The sequence below is a fragment of the Podarcis erhardii genome (genome assembly GCF_964252035.2).
Source record: "Podarcis erhardii genome assembly, chromosome: 13".
Classification (NCBI taxonomy): Eukaryota; Metazoa; Chordata; class Lepidosauria; order Squamata; family Lacertidae; genus Podarcis; species Podarcis erhardii.
Window position 1 is genome coordinate 3,409,799 of NC_138502.1, and position 12,934 is coordinate 3,422,732.

At 49.6% G+C, this 12,934-nt stretch overlaps 1 protein-coding gene and 1 long non-coding RNA gene across 3 annotated transcripts in view; one reads left to right on the forward strand and one right to left on the reverse strand.

Annotated features, from left to right (window-relative positions):
• Positions 1 to 464: 464 nt before the first annotated feature.
• Positions 465 to 4,194, reverse strand: LOC309326838. Of its 2 annotated transcripts, none has more exons than XR_014150372.1 (2): positions 1,983 to 4,194; positions 465 to 1,939 (listed from the first exon to the last, which is right to left on the reverse strand). It is a non-coding gene; the product is annotated as an uncharacterized lncRNA (long non-coding RNA). The 2 variants fall into 2 exon arrangements; XR_014150373.1 differs by having other exon boundaries at positions 1,975 to 4,194.
• A 2,880-nt stretch (positions 4,195 to 7,074) lies between these two features.
• Positions 7,075 to 12,934, forward strand: part of POLR2A (RNA polymerase II subunit A) — a 34,729-nt gene continuing 28,869 nt past the window's right edge. The window contains exons 1-5 of the mRNA XM_081835586.1: positions 7,075 to 7,412; positions 8,605 to 8,737; positions 8,935 to 9,071; positions 11,485 to 11,658; positions 12,443 to 12,724. Coding sequence (XP_081691712.1) covers positions 7,323 to 7,412; positions 8,605 to 8,737; positions 8,935 to 9,071; positions 11,485 to 11,658; positions 12,443 to 12,724 — 816 coding nt within the window. The 5' untranslated portion in view covers positions 7,075 to 7,322. The remainder of the gene's footprint in view (positions 7,413 to 8,604; positions 8,738 to 8,934; positions 9,072 to 11,484; positions 11,659 to 12,442; positions 12,725 to 12,934) is intronic.

Consider the following 12,934-nt stretch of genomic DNA (forward strand, 5'->3'; position numbering starts at 1 on the left):
CTCAGAGCCCCCCCCCCCCGACGCAAGCTGAAGAGGGCAGCCCGACAAAGGCCCTCTTCCATCTTTGGTCGCTTGAGAGTCAACACAGACGGTAAGAACACAATGCACCGCAAATCGTGTGCGGTTTTTCCAGTTTTAAGAGACAATTCCTGGCAGGTTGCAGAGTGCAAACAGCCTGGCTTTCAGCAGCTGAGCTGACCACAAGTGCTGATATTTCTAAATTCCTAAGCAGTGACTCAGCAGCTCAGACCTGAAAAACAACACAACACGGAATATGAAGGCTTCCAGTTGCCCTCCATTTCCCCGTCCTCTGGAACTAAACTTACGGCAAGAGCCTCATGCAGTACTGGGCCTCTTAACAACGGCCGCTTATACGAGCTGCACGCTGAGGCTGTGATCCAGGAAGCTGACACTCTCTGCAGCAAAAACACACTCGCAAGCAAAAACACTACAAGAGACTTAAGTCAGGGTTTTTTTTTTTCCTTTTTAAAGGTAATTTATTCACAATATTTGATTATAAAAACAGACTCCGACACGGGTAGGGCAACTGCAAAGTGGGCTTTGCCACCACGGGGGCCCCAGAAGAAGACTCTCGTGCTCCAATCAGCTCATTAAAATGCAAATGTAATCAGAGGCACTTTAAGGCATCAGACTTCGGTGACAACCAGATGGCGTTCGTATTTATGAGCCCAAATCAGATTCGGCTCCTCAGGAGAATGGAAGAGTTTGCATGGAGAAGGGGGGGGGGAGAGAGTTTGCTCAAGGGAACAAAAAAGCATTCAGCCTTTGCGGAATCACCTGTAAGTCAGGAATGGGGAGAGAACCCAAATGTTGTTGGATTACATCCCTGACTGTTGTGTTGGAATCTGCCTGTGTCTGCAGGTGCCACAAGTTAATCACTCTATCTTTAATTTAAAGGGCACGTAACAGGGCATGGGGACTGCCCCTTCACAGAGCTTACTTTTTAAGGCCATTGCTTCTTTTTCTGGGGGGGGGGGAGAACCTTGCTAGTCCAGCGAACTGGAATTCACCCTCCAGAGCTGAACAGCCAATTTCATTTTTTACAGCATGCACAACCCCACACCACCCCCACATAACATGCACACGTTACGCCAAACAGGGTTTTTCCTTTAAAGCATTAACATTTGCATGGACGTTCCCCATTCCTAGCAACCTCTTCTTTTCTGACTTTCAGCAAGTCCTCTGCAGCCCGAGAGCTCTCGCCCCGCCCTGGGGATCTGCTTGCTTGCTTAGCCGCCTCCCTCTTTGCAAATGCCTCCACACGCCCCCACCGGCCTCGCATTACCAAACAGCTGGCACCCAGACCCAGTGCCAGCTGGGGAGTTACCAGCGGCCCAGATGAAGGAAGCCTGGGAGAGGAAAGGAGGCGCTTGTGTCACTCGGGCAAGGAGGAAGCCCGGCCCCCTGCTTTTGGCTGAGGCAGGCCCAAGGTCTTGCAGCCATTTCCAGCGTTGGCTGGCTCAAATCCCAATCTGGATGGGATGGCCGCGAGCACAGCACAGAGGCGAAGCGGTGCAGCCACGCCACCTAGCGGACAGCAGCATGCGCGGGAGGTGCCTGGCAGAAAGGAAGTAGACGACCAACTCAGTGCCCTGACATCATCACAAAGACTCACTGAAGGCCACCTGTTCCTTAGGCTCCCTCTGAGATGCTGCCACCCCCTTCTGCACCACAGACATAGCTATTTCCACTTTGCTAAAAGGAAAGCAAGCTTCCTGCCTGCATCCCAACCTCCCCAACTAAAGCAGCTCCTGTGTTCCAAGCTCCACAAACACTGCATCCAGCTGGGACTTCAGTTTCCCCCTTCCTACCCCAAGTCCTCCTCCTGCCCCCTTGTCACCACACTCCCTGCCACCACATCCAAGCCAATCTCTGCTGTCCCTCAGACCTGCTTCTTGTTACAGGCCCCATCCAAATCCTTGTTACAGTCTTACCCCATCCCATCCTTGTTACAGTCTTACCCCAAATAATATATTCAAGGTGGTTTGCAATTAATAACATCCTTTAAGCACACTAGAGGGACGAGGGTGGCGCTGTGGGTTAAACCACAGAGCCTAGGACTTGCCGATCAGAAGGTCGGCGGTTTGAATCCCCGTGATGGGGTGAGCTCCCGTTGCTCGGTCCCTGCTCCTGCCAACCTAGCAGTTCAAAAGCACGTCAAAGTGCAAGTAGATAAATAGGTAAAGCTCTGGTGGGAAGGTAAACGGCGTTTCCATGCGCTGCTCTGGTTCGCCAGAAGCGGCTTAGTCCTGCTGGCCACATGACCCGGAAGCTGGACGCCGGCTCCCTCGGCCAGTAAAGCAAGATGAGCGCCACAACCCCAGAGTCGGCCACGACTGGACCTAATGGTCAGGGGTCCCTTTACCTTTAGCACACTGCTGCATTAGAGGGGAAATTAATGTGGTGCCCTCTCCATGATGGGAAACAGAGGCCAACCACATTTGTAGGACATCACCCTACAGATTAAAAGAGGATATGTGGAGGGGAAGGAGTGTTCGTCTCCATTTTTTCCCCAGTGAAGATTTGTGTGTCAAGCAAGGCTCCTAACCTGCACTGGTGACGACAAGTATGGCACCTGGGAAGGGGAAGCGTTTTGCGTGAACACAACCGGTGCGTGCAAGTGGATGACAAGCTCTTCCAGAAGAGCAGTCACATTAATAAAATAGTGGCGCTGGAAGGGACCCTCCAGTTCAAAAACCCTGCAGTGCAAAAACCTCTGTGAAACCACCCCTGGAAGTTAGAGCAAAAATAAAGACTTGTAGCATCTTAAAAGTAGATAGTGCTGCTATCACCTGCATTCCACATTCTGAACTGTCTTTTTCCTACCTCATCTGTAGTCCCAGCTTCTAACACTCACACCCAAGTTACACAAACATAGATCTCCCTTCCTGTCTTTTACTTCCTTCCCTCTGGGGTCTCTCTGCTCTCCAGATATTTAATTCCAATGTCAATACCAACCCACTCCTTTTGATTCTCAGTATGTTATCCACAAGTTCCTCCCCCCCCCCAACCCAGACGTGTTCCAGAAGATCTGCTAGGATTATAAAGGTTTGCCAAAAACAGACAATGTGAAGTGTTTTCTCAGTTCTGTAAACAACCAATCACTCTTTCAGCTAAACCTGCGTAGGAACCAAGTGCCTGAAGGAAAACATGCTCCCCTTACCAACCTGTCTGTGCATTTAGGTAATCTCCATGCTCCTTCAATTGCTCACAGAGCACCTTCTCAGAAGCGATGGCCCATTCAGTGAATGTACTTCAGTGAGTCTCATCTACTGCCAACACTGTTTCATGCAAAAAGGTGCTATTAAATCTTCCAGGCTTTCAGAATATGTATGGGGTTGTTGTTGGTATTTTTTTAATTAAAAAAAACCCCAAAACAATGTGATATTTTATCAGTTTTGTAACCTGCCCAGGCAGCTCTGCTGAAGGGTGGAACATAATCTTCTTAAATCCAAATAAACTTGATGTGGCCGCTGAGAATTCGCTCTCAGCGATGCCAACAGAGCTCACTTACTTCCCATCCAAAATGTTCAGCCAATATCCCCTCCTCCACTCACTCCCAGCACCAAAAAACACCAAGCAGTTCTTAATCTGCTTCCTACACACACAGCTTTTGTCTCCAAAATCCCCATTTACGCAGCTGGCTTCCCCCAAAAAACGACACACCCTTAACTTTCAAGGGAGCCTTTTTAACTCCGCAAAACCTTACAAGGCCATTCTCGCACCACCACCCACAGGTACATTCCCCTACCAATTAAACCTCACCTTCTCCTGATTTTTTTTTTGGGGGGGGGGTGCAGCAACAGCAGCACCCAAAAGCTGGCTGGCTTCCAGACCGAAACCCCCCCCCCGCCAACCTGAACTCTTTTGATACCCACACATAAGCCCTTCCCCATCACTGCCCAAGTAATTTTCCCCATTAAAAACCACAAATTCCCACATTGTTACCTACCCACCCCCACCAAAAAAAATCCAGAAATCTAATTAATTCTTCTTACTCTCAGTCCAAAATGCAAAGTTTTAAGTCTTCTGGGACACCGACACAGAAGAATTGTCTTGCTTTCCCCCCTCCCTGCCCCCCAATATTTCTCCAGGGCTCTCCCCCCCCCGATTTTTCTCATTTTCTCCCCCTATTCTCTCCCCACAAGTATCTCCAGGGATACTCCCTCGTCCCCTAATTAAAAACTTTAGATTTTAAACATTTATTTGACCCCCCCACACACATTAAGGAACCACCCCTCGCTCTCCCAAAGCCCCCCCAAAACACAAGAACACCCCCCAAAAAAAAAAACCACGACCAGTCAATTATTTCCCCCTTTTTCACTCCCACACACCGAATCTAAACCATTCACCGTCCCCCCAAGGGCCAGGCTCCCCCCCATGTCGCTAAAGGGCCCCCCTCGTAAATAAAGCCCCCCCCCTCAATCCCACGACCCCCAATATGAACCCCCCCCATCCAACACCTAGTCAGGAAAAAAATTCCGTGTTCCTAACCCCCCCCCGCCCCCGTAATCGACGTCAGTTCTAGCCTTCCGTACCCCCAAAGTCTGCTTTAGGTGCCTCCCCCACGAAGGCCTCAGTTCCGGAGGTAGGCCCCGAAGCCGCGGGCTTTCCAAGGGAGAGCGGCGGGGCAGCCTGGCGCCGCCTCCCGGCCAAGCGAAATGCGCGAGCCCGGCGCTTTGAAGGCCACTCCCAGGAGCGTTCCATCCGCCTCCCCTTCGCTCTCGACAAAAGCTGGCTCTGAGAGAAACCCCGCTCCTCCACCCTCGGTCCCCTTCGGCCATTTTCGGCGAGTTTCGGAGCTTGACCACACCCACTTCTTTTATTCCTCCCGCCCTCCGGGGCTTATGAATAGTCAATGAGGAACGCGGAGTCCCTCGCGAAAGCAGCCGGAACTGGGGCGAGGTTCCGCCTTCTTTGCAGACCGAACCATTACCAAGAAGCGGCGGGGGGGGAGGAAAGGAGAGAGTAATTCGGCAAGAAAGCGTCTATTTCGGATTTGCAATCCGATTTAGGAGCATGTCCCATTGAAATCAATTCCGATGCAAAGGATGAGGTTGCGCATACAAAGCTTTCTAACTCAGTAAGGTCAGATTTCCCAGTTTGAACCACTGCTGGAAGCAGCAAGGTTTCAAAATTGTGGAAAAAGCTGGTTACTCTTTTATTTGTTTTGCAAACGCTTTGCATTTATTTTCGGAAACAAAAAGCATTAACGAGTGACACCGAACCCCCTTCAAGTGCAAAATCCTGCTGTCACTGACATTTGCAACAAGTTCTGATTGACTTTGGTCGAGGCGAGCCTCAATTTCCCCCATTTCCTTGACCCCGATTGTCATCCTAAACACGTTTTTGTTGTTGTTGTTGAGTCGTTTAGTCGTGTCCGCCTCTTCGTGACCCCCTGGACCAGAGCACGCCAGGCAGTCCCGGCTACAAGCTGGTGTGACAGCCACCAAGTTAAAGCAGATTTTTAAAACAAAACAAATTCCTTCCAGTAGCACCTTAAAGACCAACTAAGTCAGTTCTTGGTATGAGCTTTCGTGTGCATGCACACTTCTTCAGATACACAATTCTGAAGAAGTGTGCATGCACACAAAAGCTCATACCAAGAACTGACTTAGTTGGTCTTTAAGGTGCTACTGGAAGGAATTTGTTTTGTTTTGACTATGGCAGACCAACACGGCTACCTATCTGTAACCAGATTTTTAAAGGGAAAGTTATTCGCCTGCTGCAAGATTCGCCTGTGTTTTGCCTCGCTGGTCACAGCGACTCTTAAATCAGCCTCCAGGATCAAATGCACCGTTCCTCTAGATTCCAGTTGTTAGAATATCACGGAAATTCAGTGAAGCATGGGAAGATTTAGGACGGAAAGGAAGGAAAGACTTCTTCACGTTGTTGAGTCATTTAGTTGTGTCCGACTCTTCGTGGCCCCCTGGACCAGAGCACGCCAGGCCCTCCTGTCTTCCACTGCCTCCCGCACTTTGGTCAAACTCATGCTGGTAGCTTCGAGAACACTGTCCCACCATCTGGTCCTCTGTCGTCCCCTTCTCCTTGTGCCCTCCATCTTTCCCAACATCAGGGTCTTTTCCAGGGAGTCTTCTCGTGAGGTGGCCAAAGTATTGGAGCCTCAGCTTCAGGATCTGTCCTTCCAGTGAGCACTCAGGGCTGATTTCCTTCAGAATGGAGAGGTTGGATCTTCTTGCAGTCCATGGGACTCTCAAGAGTCTCCTCCAGCACCAGAATTCAAAAGCATCCATTCTTCGGCCATCAGCCTTCTTTATGGTCCAGCTCTCACTTCCATACATCACTACTGGGAAAACCAGAGCTTTAACTACACGGACCTTTGTTGGCAAAACAAAATATTCCTTCCAGTAGCACCTTAAAGACCAACTAAGTTAGTTCTAGGTATGAGCTTTTGTGTGCATGCACACTTCTTCAGATACACTGAAACAGAAGTCACCAGACCCTAATTTTTTATTTTTTTTATTTTTTTTTTAATTTTTTGTTTTGACTATGGCAGACCAACACGGCTACCTATCTGTAACTTTGTTGGCAAGGTGATGTCTCTGCTCGTTTTACTCGTGAACAATCCCCATTGAAACCAAATGCCCCCCCCCGCCCTCCCCGGGGAAACACGTAAGGCCTCGAGATGCACAAACTAAAAACAGGCGATCTATCGATTTGCCAAAGGCGAACAGCCAGACAATTCACCCAACGCCTTTTATCTCTTTCTCTCCCCCCCCCTTTTATTCAATTGGTATGGCCGCACCCCCACCGAATGCGGCGCCTCCCTGCTCGCTTTCCTCTTCTCCCAACCCCTTCGCTCTAGCCACGCCCCCTTCCGTCTCTCCTCCGCTCGGAGGGGGACGCAGGCCGCGGCGCCGCCCACTTCCGCGTCCTCGCCCTTGCCGTTCTGCTCCTGTAACCCCGTGCAGGGGGGAGAGTCTATATAAGGCGGCGCCGGAGAGCCTGCTGGCTCAGTCGCGCTTTAGAGCGCGGAGGGAGAAGAAGGGAGGGAAGGGGATAGGCGGCCGGACGTGGTCGCGAGGGCGCGCGCGGGTGGGGCGGAGTTTGGGGGACGCGGCTGAGTCTTGCCGGCACCTCCCCGACTCGCGGTCCGCGGGGCTGGCGAGGGAGACCCAGTCCCTGAACCCGCGGCGAGCTCGGTAGGCCTCGGTTGGAAACCGGAGCGTGTGGGGGAAGGGCCGCGGCTGCTTCCTGGCTGAGGCGGAGGCAGCGCCGCGTCTGCGTCACGTGACACCCCAAAAGGCGGAGAGAGGCGGAAAAAACAAAAGTGTGCAAAGATGCACGGGGGAGCGCCCTCCGGGGACAGCGCGTGCCCGCTGCGCACCATCAAGCGCGTGCAATTCGGCATCCTGAGCCCGGATGAGATGGTGGGTTCGCGCGCCGCTCTGTTTTAATCTCATTTTTGTATGACTTAAAAGAAGGTGTGGTGGAGGTGGTGGTGCGAAAAATAAGAGTGGGTGGTGGGGTCTTTCGAAGAACTTTCTCCAGACTTTTGATCGCATTGGGATTTTGGAAGGGCAATGCTGAAATAAAGAAGGAAAAAAAAATGCGGGTGTGCTTGGCTTTCTGTGGGAGAAAGGGAGATCGATTGCACCTTTCTGGAGGAGGGGGGAGCACAGTGTTCTCTCTCCCTACCCCCCAAAAAATGTTGGTTTGCAAGAAGGCAGCCAAAAGCGTGCTCGAGACAAATTTCCCCACCAGTTTGCAGATGTCTAAAGTGCCACAAAACTCTGTTCCTTGGACACCCTGGGGTGCCAAACTAGATTTCCTTATCATTTTGTTTATTAAGGTTATAATCTTTGAATAATTTTGCTGCTGGGACTCTTATTACTAATTTGATTTTTATGCCACCTTTTAGCAAATGATCCCGATTTGTTTTTAAAGGAATGGCAGCACAATTCCATGTTGGCATCATTATGCTGAAGAATATTACATGCATGAACACATTTGCTCCACTGACTCCAAAACTGCATTTTGAGAGAACTTTGCGGTTTTTATTTGTTTCCATATAAAACACACAGCAAGTAAGTTTCGGTTGAGCTGGCCTTAGGCTCTCTCTCCTTAAAATTTGCTCACGGATCCTGCATTTTAAGTAGCATTTGTTGCTGGCCTCCCATTAAAATCTCAGAAAGCCCCTTCTGTGTGGGGAGAGAAAATCGATAAAATGGGTCTTGCTGTAGGTGGTAGAGCTTCGCTGCCGTCTTTCATTTTTGCCTGTAATCTTGTTGATGTGGAGAGCTAGGGCAGGCTGTAAAGTTTGCGAAGCTGTTTTATCCCCGCAGTAAATTCTCTCCTGAATGGAAGGTGTCCTCCTGATAGTCTTCACTCACTTAAAAACGCTTTGTTTTCCTAGTAATGGTTTTTAGAGCACCATTAGGGACGTGACATAACAATAATAAAACGCCCTTTGTGCTCCTGTTCCTTGTATCTCCCAACCTAGATATCATTATTTTCTTCTAGGGCTTCTGATGCTGTTTGGGTCCCCATTCTTGACGTCTGCCTTCCCCGCACCCTGAAGACTTGGCTGATACTGATTCTGCTTTCTTTTTTTTCTTCTAGAAACGGATGTCGGTGACGGAAGGGGGGATCAAATACCCTGAGACAACAGAAGGAGGCCGCCCCAAGCTGGGGGGCCTGATGGACCCACGACAGGGTGTCATTGAAAGGACAGGACGGTGCCAGACCTGTGCAGGTGGGTTCTTAGGGCCATGCGCCAGGCGTTTAGTACTACAACTCCCAGCAGCCCCAGCCACACGGTACCAGGCTGGGGGAGACTATCCTGGGGCCTCTCTAGGAAGACTGGTTCTTGGGAAGGGGGTGAGGGGGCCAGTCTCAGAATTCGGGAGTCGGAGGGGCTCATGATTTTCCCGTCCTTCTGTTCTCCGGCAGGCAACATGACAGAATGCCCCGGCCATTTCGGACACATTGAGCTGGCCAAGCCTGTCTTCCACGTCGGCTTCTTGGGCAAGACGATGAAGGTTCTCCGTTGCGTCTGTTTTTTCTGCTCCAAGCTGCTGGTTGACTCTGTGAGTAATGGCTGGAGCTATTGGACATTCTTAGAAACAAGCTCAGACCAGTGAATAGCCGAAAACAGTATGGCTTTTCACTAAGTCCCCCAAGATATTCTCACAAGGAAGCTGGTGGAATGTGGGCTGGACGAGGGAAGTGTAAAGTGGATTTGTAGCCTTTGGCTGACCAAACCCAAATTAATGGTTCCTGGTCATTCTTTGGGGGGGGGAGTGGCAAGTGGGGTGCTGCAGGGTTCTGTCCCAGACCTGTTGTTGTTCATCATCAATATAAATGATGAAGGAATTGAGGGGATGCTCATCAGATTTGCAGATGACACCAAACTTAGTAGCTAACGTCGCAGAAGGCTGAATCAGATTGGAGAACTGCGCCCAAAGAAACAAAATGAATTTCAATTAGAAACATTTCAGGTTATGCACTTAGGAAAAACTAGCTTCACAAATATAGGATGGGGGGGGGACACCTGGCTTACTAGCGGTACATGTGAAAAGGATCCAGGGGTCTGATTGGACCGCAAACTAAACATGAGTCCACTGTGTGATGCAGCAGCAAAAAAAAGCTAACGCTATTCCAGGCTGCATCAACAGAAATCTAGTCCAGATCAAGGGAAATAATAGTCCCACTCTATTCTGCTTTGGTCAGACCACACTGGGAATACTTTGTCCAGTTCTGGGCACCACAGCTTTCCTGGCTGTGCTCCCCTGTGGCTTTTCAAAGAAGAGAAATAATCTAATTTTCTGTCCACAATTTCCCATCTTGTTGGCTCTTGGTTACCTGCCACAGGTGACCAGGTGAGTGCCTGTTGACAAGCCTTTATGCTGACCAATATATTTTTCTTCTAACTCTACATTCTGCTCTTAGCGATACCTGCCTGTGAGTCAAAGCCTTGTGTGGCTTCTTTGTGGGCAGTCATCCATTTTTGTTTTTAATCTCACCTTTCAGTATATAATTCTTAAGCTGCCTCACAGCACCAACCTACAACCCAAAAAACAATTCCATCAGCTACAGAAATCTTAAGGGCTACCTGAAATCAGTGTTAGTAGCCACTGAGAACCAGAACTAGGGGAAATAAAGACATTTTTTACCTAGTTCTGAAAAATGAGCCATTATGGCACAAGGTGAATAGGTGCCACTCCCAAGAAGGCCCTGTTTGTGTCAGCCCTCCCCTTCCCTTTGTTCAGCTTGAGTTCAAAGGTCTTCTGTTTCTTCTGACTCCAAAAACTTTGGGTGTAGGAACACCCACATTGAACCGCTCAGGAAGGCAGAATAATATGGATTTATCTTTTTTTATATATAATAATTTTTTATTCATTTTCCAAACATTTTTATACAATCAACTCATATTAACTCTCACATTCATCTATTTTTGACTTCCCTCAGTTTCTCTGCAAATCTTTCGTTAAAATTTCTATTGTTAACGCATTTCTGAACTTATTGTTGCCTTTAACCATTCCTCTTCCTTTCTCCTACTTTCTTTTTTACAATATTTCTTAATTTTTCACAGAGACTCTTCAAAACCAACAAGCGTTGTCTGTGCATCACATATGCTTTTCAGATAATCTGTAAATTTCCCCCAGTCCTCGATAAACTTTTGGTCTTTCTGATATCGAATCTTCCCAGTCAATTTATCCAGTTCCGCATATTCAGTCAGTTTCATTCTCCATTCTTCCACAGTTGGAATTTCTTCCTGCTTCCATCTTTGCGCCAGAAGTATAATATGGATTTATCAACAGAATACTGGTATCTGTGGAGTGTTCTTGTGATTGCAGCAGGAAAGGCCCATTGCATCCCTTCCCAGCCTGGCCATGTCCCCTCCGATGTGAGGCCTACTTCCCAAGAGCTATGGCGAATACAGTGGTGCCCTGCAAGACGAACGCCTCGCAAGACAGCAAACCCACTAGACGAAAGGGTTTTCCGTTTTGGAGGCGCTTCGCAAAACGAATTTCCCTATGGGCTTGCTTCACAAGACGAAAATGTCTTGCGAGTTCCTGCGGGTTTTTTCCCCCTTTCTCCCCCTTTTCCTAAGCCCTAAGCCGCTTATCAGCTGATCCGCTGATAAGCCGCTTAACAGCTGATCGCTAAAAGCCGCTAATAGCGCTAATCCGCTAAGCTGTCAATGGGCTTGCTTCGCAAGACGAAAAAACCGCTATACGAAGAGCCTCACGGAACGGATTAATTTCGTCTTGCGAGGCACCACTGTAGTGGGATATTCTCACATTTGCTGGTAGTCATGGATAATGGGAGTTATAGTCCAGTTTACAATTGCACCAGGTGTATAATGGTTTTTTCTATTACCCTGTAGTATTGAGGATGTTGGGGTGGGGTGGTCATTCAAAAGGACCCAAAATCTGGCACGGTTGATCACACCCTTTCTTATTTGGGGGGAACACCCCGTTCTTCTTTTCGCCACAGAACAACCCGAAGATCAAAGACATCCTGGCCAAATCCAAAGGGCAGCCGAAAAAGCGTTTGACCCACGTCTATGACCTTTGCAAAGGCAAGAACATCTGCGAAGGTGGGGAGGAGATGGACAACAAGTTTGGAGTGGAGCAGGCCGAAGGCGACGAGGACATCACGAAGGAAAAGGTCAGGACCGCAAATTGCCTGCGCAAGCCCAGTGGGGTTATAATAATAATAATAATTTATTATTTATACCCCACCCATCTGACTAGGCTTCCTCAGCCACTCTGGGCGGCTTCCAAAGAAATATTAAAATACTCTAATACATCAAACATTAAAAGCTTCCCTAAACAGGGCTGCCTTCAGATGTCTTCTAAAAGTCTGGTAGTTGTTGTTCTCTTTGACATCTGGTGGGAGGGCGTTCCACAGGGAGAGCGCCACCACCAAGAAGGCCCTCTGCCTGGTTCCCTGTAACTTGGCTTCTCGCAATGAGGGAACCGCCAGAAGGCCCTCAGAGCTGAACCTCAGTGTCCGGGTAAAACGATAGGGGTGGAGACGCTCCTTCAGATATACTGGACCGAGGCCGTTTAGGGATTTAACGGTCAGCACCAACATTTTGGTTGGTTGAGCTTGTAAGATGTTGCACGTTGTCTTAACACTTGCTTTTCTTCTCTGCCTTCTGGACTGTTGTGGACGCTCTCCCAGATCATAGAATTTCAGAATTGTTGAGTTGGAAGGGACCACCTCCGACGGTTCCTTAAGAGTTTCAAAGGTGCCACTAGGGCAGTGTTGTTGAACTACAGCTCCCAGCACCCCTGACCACTAGTCCTGCTAGCCAGGGATGATGGGAGTTCTGGTCCGACAACAGCAGGAGACCCAGTTTTGAGGAATACTGCCCTTGGTCCATGGCAGTTGGAGGGGACCCCTGTTCGACCTGACAGCCTTTACCCGTTGCTGCCTCTTTATCCAGGGTCACGGCGGCTGCGGGCGCTACCAGCCGAGGATCCGGCGCTCGGGCCTGGAGCTCTACGCCGAGTGGAAGCACGTGAACGAGGACTCTCAGGAGAAAAAGATCCTGCTCAGCCCGGAGCGGGTGCACGAGATCTTCAAGCGCATCTCGGATGAGGAGTGCTTCATCCTGGGCATGGACCCCAAGTTCGCCAGGCCCGAGTGGATGATCTGCACGGTGCTCCCGGTCCCACCACTGTCTGTCCGCCCCGCTGTCGTCATGCAGGGCTCTGCCAGGAATCAGGTATGGGCCCAAGGGTGGACTTGCGGGGGAAGAGAGCAAGCTTTGTTCCAACTCAAAACTCACACCGCCAGAGGCAGAAATGCAACGTTTCCCAAACTTTGGGTTCTCAGCTCTTCCTCCCATCATCCCTGATGACTGGTCCCGCTAGCTAGGCATTAGGGGAGTTGTGGTCCAGCAATAGCCGGGGACCTAAGTTTGGGGGAAACTGCA